This window comes from Mesoplodon mirus, assembly GCF_964341445.2.
Source record: "Mesoplodon mirus genome assembly, chromosome: 7".
Classification (NCBI taxonomy): domain Eukaryota; kingdom Metazoa; phylum Chordata; class Mammalia; order Artiodactyla; family Ziphiidae; genus Mesoplodon; species Mesoplodon mirus.
In genome coordinates, this window is record NC_138983.1 from 120,991,068 (window position 1) to 121,010,753 (window position 19,686).

General features: G+C 37.8%; 1 protein-coding gene across 2 annotated transcripts; it reads right to left on the reverse strand.

The window, feature by feature from the left end:
• Window positions 1-792: 792 nt before the first annotated feature.
• IL18 (interleukin 18) lies at window positions 793-19,388 on the reverse strand. Of its 2 annotated transcripts, XM_082627376.1 has the most exons (6): window positions 18,843-19,388; window positions 9,735-9,821; window positions 8,935-8,946; window positions 4,334-4,468; window positions 3,407-3,540; window positions 793-1,037 (listed from the first exon to the last, which is right to left on the reverse strand). In XM_082627376.1, exons 2-6 carry the CDS (start codon window positions 9,811-9,813, stop codon window positions 816-818), a joined length of 582 nt encoding a protein of 193 aa, XP_082483502.1. In that variant the 5' UTR covers window positions 9,814-9,821; window positions 18,843-19,388; the 3' UTR covers window positions 793-815. The 2 variants fall into 2 exon arrangements, with proteins under 2 accessions (XP_082483502.1, XP_082483503.1); XM_082627377.1 differs by lacking the exon at window positions 8,935-8,946.
• Window positions 19,389-19,686: the final 298 nt, after the last annotated feature.

A 19,686-nucleotide genomic window follows, 5' to 3' on the forward strand; every position in this document is an offset into this window, starting at 1 on the left:
GGATTGAATGGTACTTGATCAGAGTGTATAATCCTTTTTATATGTTGCCGGATTCAGGAGCAATCTGACTTTTAAAGATATCCTGACTTTGGAAGAAATGCAAAAATTAGTCAAGTGAAGTGGTCTATTTATAAAATCTTTAAGGTTTAAAAAAAAAACTTCCAGTAACTATGATACCTTTTATTCATAACTTGAGTCAAAGCATTAAGTCTTGAACTGAAATACTCTTCCTTGTTTATTCCCTCACACAAATGCTTATGTAATTTTGCTTTACACATAATCTTTCTCTGTAACTTTATAGTAATTGAAAGCAATTTCCAGAAAGTCATATGATTTCTCACAACATCTCTGTGAAGTATATTTGGAGAGAGGTTGGAATAGTTTTTCAAACAAAAAGTAAAGGCAAAGGATGAGGTAATAGATTAAGACTACATGGTGTATCACTGTTTATAGCTTGAAATCATTAAGGTTTTAAGTATTTTCTTAAAAACTAGAAAATTCAAATATCAGTTTTATTCCTCATTAGACCAATAACACAAAATATTCAAAACACTTCTATTGAATATAATCTATTTTCCCATTAACACTGTAGAATGTGTTTTCAAACTATGCATTCTTTTTACATTATACAAATATTGTATTCACCTGGACAAGAGGAAGTCCATTCAATTTCATGAAAGCTTATTATTCATTTCTCAGTAGTATTTTTGAGATCATTATTCATTTTATTTCATCAGTATAATTGTAGGTTCGAACTCTTATAACCCTTTTGAAACACAAAAACGCAGAAAGTTCAAACTATGCAATTTTAATATCTAGTTCTTGTTTTGAACAGTGAACATTACAGATTTATCTCCATTTTCATCCTTTTTTTTCAAAATGAGTTTGAAAAGGTCATTCTCTTTTTTACAGGCTAGAAAGTATCCTTTGTACAATGAAGACTCAAATTGTATCTTATCATCATGTCCTGGAACACTTCTCTGAAAGAATATGATGTCATTTCCTTCATCATCAATATTATCAGGAGGACTCATTTCCTATAGAGAAAAAAATTACTTAATTTTTTTAGGACATGACCAATATGAATATATGCAGTTTATTTTGAAATATATTACTACACAGAATTAAAGAGGTTTATATTCTCAAGAGTTAAGAAAAAAACTCTCTGATTATAGGAATACTGATCTCCTTTCCCTCTTAATTTCTAACCTCCCATTCTTCTTGTCCACTTTGGCTTTTCACACTATGGAATGCACATTCAGGTCCAGGCCTCTAGTTTTTCCCAATATACCCATCAGATGATTTCCTTCTCTCCTCTCCCATTAAGTGGAGTCCATATTTGCTTAAGATGAAGTAGAGTTCCAGCAAAAACCACAACCTTTTTAGGCTAATATCAGTTCCTGTCTTCTCCAGCCATTCACAGCTAAAGACATTGATGACCTCCACCCATAGGCCTAGGGTAGCTCCAGTTTGTGAACCAACAGTGAGAGAGGCAGGAAGTGGCAGTAATCTCAGCTGTTTCCTTCAGTGGAGCCTAGAACTGAAACTGGCTATAAATAGACCCATTACTTGTTCTAGGGCTTAGTTAGCAGCTTTTGGTGCTTCCCTGCCAAGCATTCCAGTTCCATAGTAGTCCTGAGTTTCTATCCTGAAAGTAGTCTGTCTCTTGGCTGGACCTTGCCCTGGGAGGCCAGATGGTGATTCCTATATCTCAGCTGCAGAGTAGGGATTTCCTAAGAATGGCTAGATCACTTGAAACTATAATCCTGCTGGTCACCTAACTGACAGTACTGCCTGCACTTTTCCTACTTTTGCATCATGCCTACTTTCAGGATGGACTAGAAAATGTGAGGACCACCTCAGGTTCTTTCCATGTTAATCCCAGAACCAGCAGAAAATTTGAACTTAATTTTGACCCTCTGGTAGCAAAGATCTTCATGATCCTAAGGACTGACAGAGAGACCTTCAGACTCAAAATAGCATCCCAGCATCCTCCTTAGATACCGGAAAGAACCTGTTTTTTTCCCCCAAGCTTCTCAGTCAATTATGGAATTTATAGCCATAACTCTTGACCTTTGTCCTTTATCAACAAGTGTGAATCTTGAATTAATAAGAGGATAAATTAGTTCTCCCATTCTATTATTTGCCAAGCACTTTTTCCATCTTCTTGACACTCTCCCCAGTCTCTCAATAAGAATCTACTTATATATAGATCAGGCTTTTCCCAGTTTCTGACCCTGTCTCTGCAGCTGAATTAGTTTTCCTCTATCCCACATGGCTTGAGCTTGGCCATCTCCCTCTTTCCCTTCTGATTTTGTTGCCAAGTAATAACATGCTTAATCCTCTCCACCCTACCTGTCCACCTCCAGGCTTCTAACGCCATTACAATAACTGAGCTTCCTACCTGTCAGGTCAGGGAGCAGGGACTCCAAATTGTCACCTGAAGAGGTGGTACTCTGCTTGGAAGGGGATGGCTAAGGGATTTGTTTGGAGGCTCTGTTTGTTACAGATACACTGATCTTATCTGTATTATATTTTAGAGTGGCTTTTTCCTCCCTCCCAAGTTGCCCCTTGGCATGTCTATGAAAGTCATACTCTAACTTTCAGTGGGAACTGGGTGATGTTTATTGCGGTTCTTTATTGGCAAATCCCCACTTAGAAAGTCTTCAAGACATGGGATTCACCTTTGAAACACTGCCAATTTGTGAGCATACTCTGCCTGCTCTCATTGGGAGGAAAGTTTTCTGGGTCAACCCATATCTATAGTTAATGGTTGTTTATCTAATAATAATGGAAAAACTAGAGAAAAATAGTGATGGAGGATAGAGAAAAAAGCAGTGGTCAGAAGTAATTTATACGTGGCTTTGAGATACATTACACCATTGCTTTTACAACAGATCCTACTAATTTTGTTCACTTAGATTTACATTAAAAATAACATACATCAACTGAAAGCTGAAGGTTGTAGCTAAGACTTAGGCTAAGAAGTAGGAACAAAACAATTAGGGATTAAAATATTATCATCATGATTTACAAAGTAGAGGGTTTACAGAAGAATGATTAACTTCATTCTGTGTAGCAGGACTTATTCTGGAAAGTCACATGCAGTTCTTAAACATGATAATTTATATATATATTCTGTATTATTATTTATCTATAGATTGATTATTCAGAAGACCTAGGTTATGAAACAAGTGTTGATCCCCTTCCTCCCTACGGCAGGCTCAGAAAAACCATGATGTTACTACAGTAGGTTAAAGAGCTTGACAATTTTTAGTAACTGTCTATTTTAATGGTTCTCTACTTCTTGCTATTCTTATTCTAGACAGAAGGTTGGACTGGGGGTATTTTGGTTTTCTAATTTTGCACATCAGTATAACTAAAACAAATTAAGGCTCAGTCTTACCTTAAAGGAAAGAATTTTGTTCTTACAGGAGAGAGTAGAAATTTTCTTAGAGTGCACAGAGATGGTTACTGCCAGACCTCTAGTGAGGCTGTCTTTATACATACATATGATAAATATGGTCTGGGGTGCATTATCTAAAATAAACATTCACAAATGAGAACACTAGTTAGAAAAATTTTTCCAAATAAGCGTTTAGGGAAATTAATCAAAGGATAATCCTTAATAGGCCCATTACCAATCCCACACTCTGAGATTCAGCCATGTAGCAGAAGGAGACTATACACAGTGACACACATATTCTTTAAAACACATCTAAATATGTATTATAATACAAATGCAGCAACTTTTAAAGTGTTTTAGAGATATTCTGAATTCTAAAAGATTGTCTTTAGCTTTTAAACACTAAATAGAATATTAAAGGTAAAAATTCAGCATTTTTCAAGAGTGCATTATTCACTTTTTCAACTCTGCCTAAACTCTGATACTTGAAATTCATTCCTTGGAAGGCACAGTAAAGTTATTCATTTTCTAAGGCACTCTAAATTTCTGGTGGAAGACAGACTTATTTGAAGTGCTTTTATATTTAATTTTGACTTCTGAAAATGTTATCAGCAATTTCAGCTATAACTAGCAGGTATTAAGGATCCAACTCAATGGAGAGCATATACAGTTAATGCAATTACAGTGAAGGGATGGTGATCCAAATGTAGGCTCAAAGATCATGACCCCAGCACTATCTTTATTGTATCAATTTTTCAGCCCAACTAAAAATTATGGATACCCTATAAAGTTTCTTGTAAGTGAAATTATTACTACCATGACTTTTCATGTAAGCATTAGGTCTATCACAGAAAATGTAGGCAGTTAAATGGAATGGGAAGAAGTAGCTTGTCATTTCCATGCTTACAAATGTATGTAAAAAAATACCTGAACAGTCAGAATCAGGCATATCCTCAAAGACGGGTTGACTTCCCTGGTTAATGAGGAGAACTTGGTCGTTCAAATTTCGTATGACTGAGAACTTAGGTTCAAGCTTGCCAAAGTAATCTGATTCCAGGTCTTCTACAACACACATGAAATCTCATTTAAAAAATAATCTTTTTTTTCTAAATTTACAAATAGGCATATTATATATTCCAGTTTTCAATAACAATCACAATCTTCTGTTATAGAAGCTAAGGTAAAGTTGCACAGTGCTTTTTAACCCACTTCCAGGGGCATACCTTGATTCTTATTATCACTTAGAACCACTCTACTTTTGAAATCTTAAATTCAAATATCCTACTTTTGACCACAATCTCCTATCTTTTTAGTTTTCTTATACTTTTCTTCCACTTTACTGAGTCTTCCTGATTCTTACATTTTCTTCCTATCTAACCTCTTCCTGTCTTCCCTTTCTTCTCTATGCAGCCTGGACCTCATGGTTCATCATTTTATCTACACTTTTGCCAGTATCTTAAATCCCAAACTCATTTGTCTTTTACTACAAAACTCTAAACCTGGCTGCTGAGTGCGCTGCTGGTAAACAATCATAAAAATGTTCAAATTGGTGCCATAACAAACACATCAATTGTCAATACTTCTTTTCCAGTTCAGCATTCTCTTCCATAGTACATAGCTTCAATTTCAAGCCTTCTTCATTCTCCTCAGGATCTCTGCATCATCACCTCTGCTTTCACTTTCAGCAAATGATTTCATGCTACTTCACTTACAAACTTAACTATGGCATCACCTGTTATTTCCTCTACCCTCTTGTCCCAAGAGAAATGTGAAAAAGGTCTCTCTTCTGCTACCTAAGGTTAACCCCATTTGTGCTCTGCATGTACTTTCAATTAAACCTTGATTTATCAATTATTCCCTCTCTTCCATCAACTCAGCAATTCTACTTCCTGGATTTTATCCTAAGGAAACATTAGAGAAATGTGTAAATATTTCTCTACAAGAATGTTTATGGGAACACTTTAATAATAAAAACAAACTGGAAACAACTTAAATGTCCATCAATTGGGAATTGATCAAATAAATTTTGATATGCCCTTACTATGAATTGTCATGAATTTAATATAATTGTAATTATTCATTGCCATGGAAAGATGGAAAGATGTCCATGTGTATTAAAGTAGAAAAAGAAGCTTAGGTATAGTATTTTATATATATATATATATATATATATATATATATATATATATATATATATATATATATATATATATATATATATGGCATCAAAATGACAGCAATGAATATTTTGGGTTTTTTTCATATTTTAGTTTCTCATTTTCTTATCTTCATTGCCTGAATTATTTATAAAAAACAAATTCTTTTTATAATCAGAAAAACATAAGGCTTTACATTTTGAGATTTAAAACACCTCCATCAACAGAATCCCACTTTGTAGCTAGTATTATTTCTCTTCTCCTTTTAATGGCCAAGCTTCTGGCAAGAATTGTATGTATCATTTCCTTACTTTCCATTCACGCTTTTACTCATTGCAAGCTTCTCACTGGCTCCATTTCTCCATCAAATTGCTTTCACCGAGATCACCAAACTCCCTGTTGCTAAATGTAATAGATACTTTCTGGCTCTTGGTTTTCAAGGCTACAAAATTCAACAGTTCCTATTATCTCTGTCTTGAAATGCTCTCCTGGGATTCTGTGGCATTCTCTGTTTTTATTCTTCCTCTTTGGTTGCTCTGTTCTTTATTAGCTTCTCTTTATACTGAATCCTTTAAATGTAGGTATTCCTCAGAGTTTAGTCCTTGGCTTTTACTTCCTCGTGCTACACATTTCCTCTGATTTGTCATGTTATTCTTATAGCTTCAGATGTAATTTCTATTGTATATATGTCTCCCACATCTGTATATCCAGCCCCATATTTTCTCCTGAGTTTAGAACCACATGTCCAAGAATCTACTGGACATCTCCATTAGGATGTCCCACAGATATCATCATTCATCGTCAATAAATTCATCATCTATCTTCCTCTTTGCCCTGCAAACCTCTCTACCCTGCTCTTCCTCTTGCGTTTCTTATTTCACTGAATGGTACAAATTGCTTACATGAAAAAACATAGGCATCATCTTTTCTGTCTTTCTTTCCATCGCCTTCCAAATCCATGTCCTGTTGATTCTTCCAAGTTTTTCTAAAATCCATTCACAGCTCTTCAGTGGCACCCCACTCTGCCTACCTTAATTCATGTCGCCATAATTTCTTATAGGGACTACAATAATAGCTTCTTTTTTTTTTTTTGCGGTACGCGGGCCTCTCACTGTTGTGGCCTCTCCCGTTGCGGAGCACAGGCTCCGGACGCACAGGCTCCGGACGCGCAGGCTCAGCGGCCATGGCTCATAGGCCCAGCCGCCCCGCGGCATGTGGGATCTTCCTGGACCGGGGCACGAACCCGTGTCCCCTGCACCGGCAGGCGGACTCTCAACCACTGCGCCACCAGGGAAGCCCAGTAATAGCTTCTTAATTGGCATTCCCCTCCCCTCTTTTTTTGCCCCCACAGCAATTCTTTATACTGAAGCCGGAAGGAATTAAAATTCAATTTTAATTAAAGTTAACATTCAGAGATACGATCATGTTATCTTTGAATTTTAATGAATGACACTGCCACCCGGAATAAAGATTATATTTTCCATGTTTTCCTTGCAGTTGGTGCCATATGACTAAATTCTAGTCAATGGAGTACGAGTGGATTTGATGTTACAACTTCTAAATAGAACTTTTAAAAGGAGTGGGCCTGTCTTCCTCTTATTTTGAACACTTTCTTGCTAGCTGGGATATGGACCCAGGAAATGTAATGATGATTTTCAAGTATGTAAATGAGTTCAACAACTAGGGATGATGGAGTAGAAGAAGACAGAAGGAACTTTAGATTCCAACGTCATCAGGCTGCATCCAGCCATACTAATACTGAACTGCTTACTTGGATTCGTATTTGAGAGAAATATTTTCTATCTTATTCAGTTACTGTATTTTTGGATCTCTTTGATACAGCAAACTCATCTGTATCCTAGATCATACATATTGTGCTTAATGAATCCCCATTACCCCAAAGATAAGGTCCAAATTCCATATCTTGGACTAACAGAACCTTCTCGATCTGCACCCTATTTATCATTCTTCTCTCATCATTTTCCTACTCTTACTCTACTCCCATTCTGAATTACTCTTAATTCCTCACACATACCATGCTTTCTTTCATATCTTGATCTTTGCATGTGTTCTTCTCTCTGCATAGAATACCTTCTCTTGGCTAACCCCTATTTACTCTTCAATTCTGTTCCTCTTTCAAAATGCCCTCCCAGAATCTACTGGACTAAATTAGGTGCCCTTCTATGTGCTCCCATAGCATCTGTGCCTTCATAACTCTTAACATACCACATTCCATTTGCCTCCCTAATGTGCCTGCTTCTCCCTCTAGGAACTGTGTTTTGCTCACAATTGTATTGTAGGGCCTAACATAGTGCCAGAGATACAGATGCCAATATTTATTGAATCCAATAAATAGGAGTAGGGCAATCTTTAAGAAACATGAGGAGCTATAGGACAATAACATTTCAATAAATCTGGAAAAGAAACTGGAAGGAATAGCATTTTTCAAAAGTTCCTGTTGTATATTTCCAGTCCAGTAAGGATCACCTCAAGAATGGAGAAAGTGCTTTTTAAGGAAAAGTATGAGAAACTAATGACCTTTAATAATCTGGGGGTCTGTGAGAGCAGTGGTCCCCAACCTTTTTGGCAACAGGGACCGGTTTCTGGAAGACAATTTTTCCATGGGCCGGGGCCGTGGTTTGGGTGGCGGGATGGTTCAGGCAGTAATGCAAGTGACGGAGAGCAGCAGGTGATGCTTCACTTGCTCACCCTCTGCTCACCTCCTGCTGTGCGGCTGGGTTCCTAACAGGCCGCGGACTGGTACTGGTACTGGTCCACGGCCCAGGGGTTGGGGACCCCTGCGTTAGAGGATCATAGGCTTTATATGTGTATGATCCTCCCTGAATGCCAACAGGACAAGGAATGGGTACATCTACTTAGGAAGACAATGACTCAACCTAATAGGTCTGTTGCTCTACTTTCCCCCATCTCCTCTACTTCCAGAATTCTCTGAACCCTGGGAGCCTCCCAGGCTTCTTTTCAGAGCACTTCTGAGAGGGAAGGTTGAAGAAGGAAGATGTTCCTGATTTTGGACAATTCTCATGCTTCAACCCCTTTTCCTATGTACTCCAGAGAATCCATGACTTTCTGCTAATCTCAGGATCTATGTAACAGGCAAGGTCTATTTTGTAGATTCTAATAGCTGAGAATTTCCTAAGATGTAGAGAAGCGTATTTTATTAGAAATTCCCTTATAGTCATCTTTATTCCAAGGCAGTGCTACTGAGTCCACATTCCTTTGAGGGAATTTAGCTTCTCAAATAGATTGGTACCAGTTTTTCAGCTGAGAATGGTGATACGGATGTGCTGGTGGGATGCTTACTCAAGTAGCTATTTATTTTTACAAAGAAAGAGAAATAAATTTATACTTTACCATCATTTTCAGCTAAAGGGGAAAAAAGAGAAACAAAATATGTTAAATTCTATATTTCTATTAAATTTCCTCTCACTCTTCTCTTTTATTACTCTTTTCTGCCCCTCTGCATTCTCTAACCCCTGTCTTACTGGTGATGGCTTTTGTTGGCCCCATAAAAATATAATATAATCATCCAAAAGGTCCCATAAAATGAAGCTAATTAGACTTAGTGTGATCTCAGGTATGTTAGATATAAAACCTAAATCTAGGGTTTATAAATTGAAATTTGTAGCCAAAAAGAAATTTTATAAAATGATAGATTTTACTCTTAAATTTATTGCTTCAATGGAAAGTCACCTAAGAACTTTCTATGAAGCTTTCAAATGAAACCAAACTGCCCAAGGAAGTTCAATCATAAGAATCTGTTTTTATTTGTCAAATGTACTTACATAAAATGGTATAACTCACAGAACTCTAGATTTCAGATATGTATCTCTTACATAATTTGCCAGGTTGCTTTGGGAAATCGTATATCCAATTTTCTGGGATTTTCATGACGTGCACCTGCAGCCACCTTGTGAGTGGGCTACTACTAACTAAGTGCCAGGACATGTGGCAGGACAAGGTGCTGGGACCTTGGACATGTTATGGTTAATTTCTAGAGACCTAATATTTTTTTTTCAAGAGAAATGTGTCATTAGTGTTACAATGGAATTTGGTGACAAAAAACAAGTCACTTAATAGTTCACCTTACAACATCTTTTCTAGCTGAATACATTTATCTAAACCCTGTATTTGGTCTACGGTTTTGAACTTACCTACAAAGTAAAGTGTATTGTTAATAAATTTCATTTCCACAAAGCTGATGCAATTGTCTTCTACTAGTTCAGCAGCCATCTTTATTCCTAATGAAAGCAAAGAGTCATCTGTTAAAAGGTAGTGATTGTTCCTTTTACACAAAAGGAATCTTTTACCACTTATTGCCTTCTTCTACCTCCAATTTCAGAAATCCAGCATGCTGATGAACACTCTGGACATTTAATAAATGCCAGGAGTCTTCAGTTTATGAATGTACAAGTTCAAACGTTCTTTTGCAAACCATTAGATATTCGGAATCTAGAAAGCATTTTCTCATTAAACAATGTTATAAAAGGTGGATATGTAGTCCATTATTGAACTGAATTATTGTTCCAGTATTTTGGTGGAAATATACATATATTATCAGAATAAATATAGGATGCCAGAAACACACCTAATCCTGTCGTTTAACTAGGGGCTGGTTCCATCTCTGTCTTACAACCAATGGGATCCTGTGAGTGAGAGACTGAAGATTGTGACTTCATTGTCAAAGTGCTAAAGGTGAGGCAATGATAAAAAATGGTGTTTCTGCCTGGGAGTGGGGGCTAGGTGGGAGGAGGCTGAAGGGCTCTGGCATCTGATGGCTCTCTTTCTCTCTGAGCAATAGCAGCTTTTGGTCTGGAGTCTGGACTATACTATGCTTTTTGCACAAGTAATACATGAATACAATCTTCCTGTAAAACATCAAATAATACAGGATTTGAAAACGTTAACAATTCTTTTTGTTCTTCTCCTTTGTGCCACCCCACCCAACCCCACTCCAGTGTGGTGTATAGCCTTCCAGACCTTTGTTTATGGAGCAGGAGTTCTAAATCTGGGAAATCTGTGAACTTGGATGGGGAAAAATTACACAATTATTTTCACCAACTTCTAACTGAAATTTAACAGTTCCTTCCATTATGGTGTAGGAAAAAAAACCACAGTATTATTCACAGTACCTGTGACTATCATTAATAGACATACATATTTCTTACTGTATTGTAATTGTTGCAGAGATCTTGAAATATCGTTTAAACTCATTTCTACTTTGAAATATATGGAAGTTATTAGTCCCAACAGGACATCTTGTTGTTAGTGTGTTAATAAGGATGCACATATATACCTTATCAAAATGTGTTAAATTTTTTTTTTTTTTTTTTGCGGTATGCGGGCCTCTCACTGCTGTGGCCTCTCCCGTTGCAGAGCACAGGCTCCGGATGCGCAGGCCCAGCGGCCATGGCTCACAGGCCCAGCTGCTCTGTGGCATGTGGGATCTTCCCGGACCGGGGCACGAACCCGTGTCCCCTGCATCGGCAGGTGGACTCTCAACCACTGCGCCACCAGGGAAGCCCAAAATGTGTTAAATTTTTTTGGATAACCTTTTAATTACAAAGGGTTTCCTTTCTCATTCTAAGTATTTAATTTTATGCATATAAAAGCGTGATTCTGAGAAGGGGTCCACAGACTTCACCAGATTGTCCATGAGGGTCCATGCCACAGAAATGATTAAGAAATTCTCCTCTAGAGTTCAGAAGTCCCTTGGTTTCCTGAGGACAGTTTTATGGTTGGTGCTCCAAGGAAGGTGGTTGGGTCACAGTTGTCAATTGGTATATATGGGGGTGTTCATACGTCTATACTTAGAGGTTGAGAAATGACTCAAATTTTTTCTAGCATAGTTTGCTGAGGCCAAACATATACAGAGGAAGCAGGAAATTAAAACCCAGTAGAAAACACTTAATCCAAATTAAGCTAACACAAAATAAATATTAGTTGATGGCTATTTTTTGTTTTGTTTTGTTTTACTTTTTATTATGGAAAATTTGTATACATTGTGAAATGATCACTACAATAAATCTAGTTACCATCTGTCACTGTACAGCTACAAAAATCTTTCTTTTATTGTGACGAGAACTTCTAAGACAACTTATTAGTAACTTTCAAATTTGCAATACAATATTATTGACTATAGTCTACATGCTGTACTTTACATCCCATAACTTATTTATTTTATAACTTGAAGTTTGTACCTCTTGATCCCCTTTACTCATTTTGCCCGCCCCATCCCCCTCCCCTCTGTTGACCACTAATCTGTTTTCTATGAGCTTTATTTTATTTTGTTTTGTTTGTTCATTTGTTTTGTTTTTTAGATTCCACATAGAAGTGAAATCATGTAGTATTTATCTCTCTGTCTGATTTGTTTCACTTAGCATAACACTCTCAAGGTGTATTCATGTTGTTGCAAGATTTCATTATTTTTATGAATGGTAGTCCATTATATATACCATATCTTCTTTATCCATTCATCCATTGATGGACACTTACGTTGTTTCCATATTTTGGCTATTGTGAATAATCCTGCAATGAACACAGGGATGAATACATTTTTTTGAATTAGTGTTTTTTGTTTTCTTCAGATAAATACGCAGAAGTAGAATTGCTAGATGATACGGTAGTTCTATTTTTAACTTTTTGAGGAGATTCCATACTGTTTTCCGTAGTGTCTGCACAAATTTACATTTTCATCAACAGTGCACAAGAGTTCCCTTTTTCCCACATCTTCGCCAACACTTGTCATTTCTTGTTCTTTTGATAATAGCCATTCTGACAGTTGTGAGATGATAAGTCATTGTGGTATTGATTTGCATTTCTCTGATGGTTAGTGATGTTGAGCATCTTTTTTATGTACATGTTGGCTATCTGTATGTCTTTTTTGGAAAAATGTCTATTCAGATCTTCTGACCATTTTAAAAAATATATTTTTTAAATTAATTAATTAATTTATCTTTGGCTGCGTTGGGTCTTTGTTGCTGCATGTGGGCTTTCTCTAGTTGCAGTGAGTGGGGGCTATGGGCTTCTCATAGCAGTGGCTTCTCTTGTTGCGGAGCACGGGCTCTAGGTGCGTGGGCTTCAGTAGTTGTGGCGTGTGGGCTCAGTTGTTGTGGCTCACGGGCTCTAGAGTGCAGGCTCAGTAGTTGTGGTGCATGGGCTTAGCTGCTCTGTGGCATGTGGGATCTTCCCAGACCAGGGCTCGAATCTGTGTCCCCTGCATTGGCAGGTGGATTCTTAACCCCTGTGCCACCAGGGAAGCCCCTTCTGACCATTTTTAAGGTCAGGAGCAGTGCAGGGGTGTGGTGTGCCCAGTGGTGTTAGCAGGTTAAAGGGAGAGTGCAAAGATAGCACCCACCAGTGCCAGTGCTAGCAAGATAGAGGGAAAATGCAAAAATAGCGTCTGCCAGTGCCTCCATCCAGGTGGAGAGAGTCCCAAAAGGCTCCTGCATCTCCCTCAGATGCTTTAAGATTAGCAAATGAATCTCCTTCACATATGGTCTGGGTGCTTTTCAGACAGCTACTTTTGTGATGGGTCCTGTGGTGAGTGAGTCAGTACACAAGCCCTTTAAGAGTGGAATCTCTGTTTCCTACAGCCATTTGGTTCTCCTGGATGTAAACTCTATTGATTTTCAAAGCCAGATGTACTGGGGGCTCATCTCTTTGGTGCAGTTCCCAAGGACTATGGTGCCTGATGTGGGGCACTGACCTCTCACTTCTCAGGTAGTAGCTCTGTTTTGTGATATCAATCCTGATTATGGGTTGCTGCATCATAGGTGTGGTTTTTGGTGAGACCATGTCTCTCCCTCTCCTACCCATCTAGATGTGGCTCTTTTTTTTTTTTTTTTTTTTTGTGGAGGAGATTTCAGCTAGTTTTTAGGTCTTTTTCAGAGGGAATGATCCATGTGTAGCTGTAGATCTGCTGCCTGTGGCAGGAGGTGAGTTCAAGATCTTCTGAGGGCACCATCTTGAACCAACTCTTTATTTGGTGGCTATTTAAGAGTTTTATCTAGATTCAGTTCATATATAATATATAAGCATATATATGTATATATATATATGTACACATATGTATGGTTTTTAATTTATTTTAAATTTGTTTTATATTTTAATTTAAACAATAGAGAGAAAGAAAGAGCTTTTGGAATATCTAAGTGCCTTGATGAAAGGGCATCATGGCAGGGGTGGGGGTGGGGATATTGAAAATAAATGGCTGAGATTCCCAAAGAAAAATTATACCTTCTTGACAATTTCATCAAAATCTGGCCCCAAATATTTTAACATGGTTTGTTAGCACATTCTTTATTATTTTATTATTTTTCCCCTGCTAGAATGAAAGTTCCATAAGAGAAAGAACCTCTGTTAGGTTCAGTTTTGTATTCCAAGAACCTAGAATGGTGCCTGGTACATAGCAGACATCTGATAAATGTTTGCTGAATGACTGAATAAATGAAAAAATATCTAAAATTATAATAGTAATAAATGTTAAAAAATAATACCACAATAAGCTGTTATGTCTCAAGAACTTCTGAGATATTTAAAGAATAGCTGAGCTTACATTATACTGTCATGAAAGCAGCTATTTCTACCAGGTATACAAGACACTTCCATGTGGCAATAGTGTCAACAGTTCACAACTCACTTGACCTACCAGCTTTGAAACTGTCATTCCGGATAAACTATTTCATGTGGAGCTCACATATTTCATTTTGCCTATAAAGTGAGACTATTATTTTTATATTAAATTAGTTTGATTCTGCCTAGTTCAATTCAGATAAAATGTAACTTGCAGTGTAGTTGTTTGCCAAAAGCTTGTAAAGGTGAGTCAGATTATAAAGTCCTTGTTTAAGTAGGCTAAAGAGCTTGAACTTTTTTTCTGAAAGTACTGACTTACTTTCAGTAGGAGAAAGACATGGTCAAATGTATGTTTCAAAAACCTCACTCTGGCAGCAGTGTAGAGAACGGATTTGATGGGATAAAGTTGGACAGAGGCCAGAAAACAACCGCAGAAGCAATTTTAACAGTTAAGAGTTGATGAGGCTACAAACTAAGGCAGTGGCTGGGGGGATGATTCAAGAGAGCTTAAACAGCAGGATTTTTTAGCTGATTGGTTGTGGGTCCAATGGAAGAAGGAGGAACTGAGGGTGACTTCAAAGTTTCTGGCTTGAGGAATTTGTTGAGTGGTTACCTCATTAAGAAAACAGAGGATGAAAGACAGGCTTGAGTGGAAAATAATTCAGTTTTGCAAATCTAAGAGATATAACAGAAGTCAAAAAACAAAGGAGGGCTTCCCTGGTGGCACAGTGGTTGAGGGTCCGCCTGCTGATGCAGGGAACACGGGTTCGTGCCCCGGTCCGGGAGGATCCCACATGCCGCGGAGCGGCTGGGCCCGTGAGCCATGGCCGCTAAGCCTGCGCGTCCGGAGCCTGTGCTCCGCAACGGGAGAGGCCACAGCAGTGAGAGGCCCGCGTACTACGAAAAAAAAAAAAAAAAAAAACCAGGAATAAAAACCCCAAAGGAGCTTCAAGAAGGAGCTGCTTGGAGTCTGAAGCTGCAGTCCATAATTTAGATACAAGCTGAAACTTGTTCATTGAATTTGGCAATCAGGAAGTTTTGGTATCAGTAGAACAGTTTAGGGAAAATGGAGGAACGGAAGGCAGGTGGACAAAGATCTAGGACAGAATGGGATGAAAAAGAAAAGTAAAGACAGTGAATATAAACTATTCTTTCAGGAAGTTTAGCTATAAAGAGAGAGGGTGGCGGTTACTGGGGGATACATAACTTGCAAATTTCAATTTCTGGCTCCAGATCCACGGTTCCAACTGTAAGATATACTAATGAATTACTTTCTAAAGTATGTCCAAATAACCTGTCCCAAACTGAAAACTGGGAGTCCTTCTAAACTCTTTTGTCTAACCTTCTCCTGTCTCAAAAATACTGTAGATTATAACTCAGAAATGTGTCTAGAATTTGGTATCTCCTCTCCATCTCCACCAGCACTATTTTAAATCTAGCCCTTGTCACTTCTGGTATTTTCTATTTTCTATTCCTCTACTTGGTTTTCTTGCTTTCAGATTCTCACTCACTCCCCGCGGTACTCATTTATTTCCCCTGCCAGGCCAGAACTTCCCCTCCCTTTTTTGCCTGCCAAACCCTTCTTCTCCCTTTATCCTTCAAGTCACAGCTCAAACATCTCCTCTAGGAAAACTTCCCTGACTCCTCCATTCCGAGCTAATCATTCTCTCCTCAGTGTCCACATCCCCGTCCCCACGTTCATGCTTCTAAAATACCTCTTATTACCCTTAATTAAGATCACAAATAGGTGTGCCGACTTCCATCTGAGTTTCTCTAAGACAATGAGTTGTCTTGTTTTTTCAATCTTTTTAACACCTGGAAAGAGCTTATACAGAGTAGGAGCTCAATAAATGTTAAATGTTTGCTGATAAGCCTTGTCGCCATGACAACAGTGTGTAAAGGGAATGGCAGAAATTTTTTTCTGTCTTAAAACTTAAACTCCATCTGAAAGCCAGTGAGAAAGGGAAAGAATATGAAGGAAGTCTGAAAACAGATTTTTAAAAATAGAATAATTTCTCTAAAATTCTTCCTCTTCTTTCTTTTCCTAGTAGTTTCTTTACTTTCTCTTTTATTTCATGTGAGTGTTTATCTTGAATTCTTTATTTTCTTAGCACGTTTTGTTAGATCTCAATACATCTATGATTACAAGTATTGTGTTCCTCTTCCTCTCCTCCCCCCTAATTTTCCTCTTTTCCCTTCTCATCCATGTTCCTTTGCTTCTTAACTCTAATCTGTGAAAATTATAGTTCCCATTGGATAAAAATGTTTTGAATATTTCATCTAAGATTCTGAGATTATTGACTTGAAAGAAAAGAGTTATAAACCACCCCAGATAGATCCTCCCATGAGTAAGCAGCGATAATCGATTCTTTGCAACAACAAAAAGTTTCAGTTATACAAGCCTTGGAAACTAGCCAGAGGCTAGTGAACAGTAGAAAATCATGATGGAGATTAAACCATATGTGTTCCAATCTTTCCTGGGGCAAGTTATTTCATTCTGAGGGTCTCAGTTTCCTCATTTAGACAAGAGAGAGTTGCATGGTCAATATTTAAGTTTTGTTCCAGCTCCAGCATTCTGTAATTCTAGATTCTAGTTAAGACTGCAAAGAGAGAACTATTTATATGTGGCAAATGCCCTAGTAACCACTTCCTCATAACTCTAAAACAACACATATTGATGGAATATTTATTATATAACCAGCTTTGCTAAGCCACTGGGAGTTTAAAAGCATACTATTAGATTAAAAGTAAAAATGTCTTGAACTTGAAAAGCAATAATGATTATGTTTATCTTTGCTGTGGAACTCTCATTCTGTGGAATAGGTATGGGATGAAATGAGGAAGCACGTTACCTAATTAATTCACTAAAATCAGGCAGGTAATCATCTCTACAGCAACAAGATCAAAATCTAAATTTTCAGTTCTATAAGTCATTTTGTCCTTCAAAATTTTGTCATCTTAGGAAGGTAAGTATGTGGGCGTGGTACAGGTGGGGGTGGAAGAAGACAGGTAAAAATTTAGGTAAATAGTTAAAGATAAAAGGTGTATATAATCAACTGCTAAATACAGACTCAGAGCAAGAAGCCAAAATAGAACTGCTGGAATGGCCTTGAGGGAAAAGGAGAATTGAATTTAATCCTGATTGCTTGACTGAATAGATGGAGGAGAACATGGAAGAGCATTTATGTGACAATTAACACAAAATTATGGTGGGGAGTGGAACTGAAAGGAGCTTTTTTTTTTTTGCGGTACGCGGGCCTCTCACTGTTGTGGCCTCTCCCGTTGCAGAGCACAGGCTCCGGACGCGCAGGCTCAGCAGCCATGGCTCACGGGCCCAGCCGCTCCGCGGCATGTGGGATCTTCCCAGACCGGGGCACGAACCCGTGTCCCCTGCATTGGCAGGCAGACTCTCAACCACTGCACCACCAGGGAAGCCCTGGAGCTATTTTTTTACTGTAGTGGAACAATTCTGCTGTCTTGCAGTAAACACAAGGTAGGGTGGGGTTAGATTATGGAGGGCTTGGGAACTCACATAGAAGTGTTTGTATTTAATCTCACAGAAGATAGGAAAGCAGATTACTGAGCTGGCAAGGGTATTATGAAAAAGATTAGAGACAGGCTATGAAACTATAAGAATTCATGTAAGAATTCATAATATTCATGTAGGGATATTACGGACAAGCCAGATTTAAAAAGATATTTTGAAGAAAGATTTAATAGAACTTGAAATAGCTAGATATAGGCAAAAAGAAGAGTTTAAGAGTGTCCTAATTTTTGTTATTTATACTTTCAAATGGAGATATTTACTCAGCCCTTCCTTCATGTGAAATAAAATTCTCCTGGGGAATGCTATAATATTGTCCAACGTAGGCCAGCCTAAGGGTGCTGATGCAGATTCCATCAAGATTATCAACCTTTTGCAATTTTTTTGTTTGCTTTTAAAATAGTTGATTCAGAGTTGAGACTCCCTTATCAATAGAAGCTTATTTATTTTAACACTCTAAAGCAGTGATTCTCAGGAGTTTACGAGGTCAAAGAGATTTTCATAATAATTCTAAGATATAATTTGTCATTTTCACTCTCATTTTCTCATTGAGTGTACAATAAAGTTTACCAGGGGCTACATTTTGAGTGATATTGCATAAACTGAATGCAGAAGCAGATGAGAATGCAGCTGTCTTCTACTAAGCCAGATATTACAGAGATTTGTAAAAATAAAAACAATGTCACTCTTCATAGTAGTTTTTTTGGAATATATAGTTATCCGTAATTTAAAATGTTATTTATGCTAACATGTTATGTGCTTATTGTTATCTTAAAATAAATTAATAGGTCACTATTTTTTTTTACATTTCTCAGCTTTAATTTCTAATACAGCAAATGACGGTACTACAGTAAAAAACCTAGAGAAACAAAAATTCTTCAGGATCCTCAATAATTTTTAGGAGTATAAAGAGGTCACGAGACCAAGAAGTTTGAGAACATTTCCTCTGAAGTGATACTCTCCAAGGTTGGCTAAAAGAGAGAAAAAGATTTTCCTCTGACTATACGTTCCTTATGTTGTTACTGACTAGTTGCCCATCATAGGGATGTCAGAGAAGTTACCTCTCAATCGCTTTTCTAGCTTATTTATTTACCTCGGATTGCCATGCCTGGGTTTCTAAATAACGAGTAATGATATTTCTTACCTGTGCTCAATAATTTCCTAGGAGAGGACGTTATCTGAAAGGTTTGAAGTCTCTTTCTTTTCCCGATAGAAGGCAGCCCTTCAGCAGCCAAAGCAGACAGCCAGGAATGTGGAAAGCTTTAGCAGAACTCCCCGCTGCTTGTCCGGATCCAGCGGCCGTCTGGGGGAGGAGGGTGCCTAGCCCTTGGGAGAAAGGAGGAAGAAGGTGGAGGGAGGAGACTGTTCTGGCACGCCTCAGACCCGCCTTAAACGTGGGCTCTTTCCTAGGGCAATGGAACCTGAAATACAGTGTCAGAGAATACTGGAATTTCTTTTAATGTCAAATCACGGTTTTAATGAAATCATTTCTTCTGTTGCAGTTCTGGCCCTTCAAAGCTTGTACCTCTTTCCGAAATACATCCAAGCACTTAAAAAAAAAAAAAAAAGCACCTGCTTGGTCAATTAGAAGCATCTTTTCTCGCATTAATCTTTCTCTTTTGAGACTTTCTACTCAGACTTCAGCACATTTTTTTTCTTATCTAACACTGCTGAATAATCAGCCCTACAAGATAATTCCTATAATGTAATCATACCACCTAAAATGAAACTCTTAAAGAACAGAGCATTACTATCACAGCTTTGAAAGTAACTAGCAGAAACAAAGTTTCTTAGACACTAATAGGTAATGAGAACAAATGGAAGGATGCCTGAAGGTGGGGTGGGGAGGGGGCAAAATAGGTGAAGTGAATTAAGAGATACAAACCTCCAGTTATAAAATAAATAAGCCAAGTGTATGTAATATACAGTATAAAGAATATGGTTAATAATATTATAATAATTTTGTATGTGGACAGAGTGTGGTTATC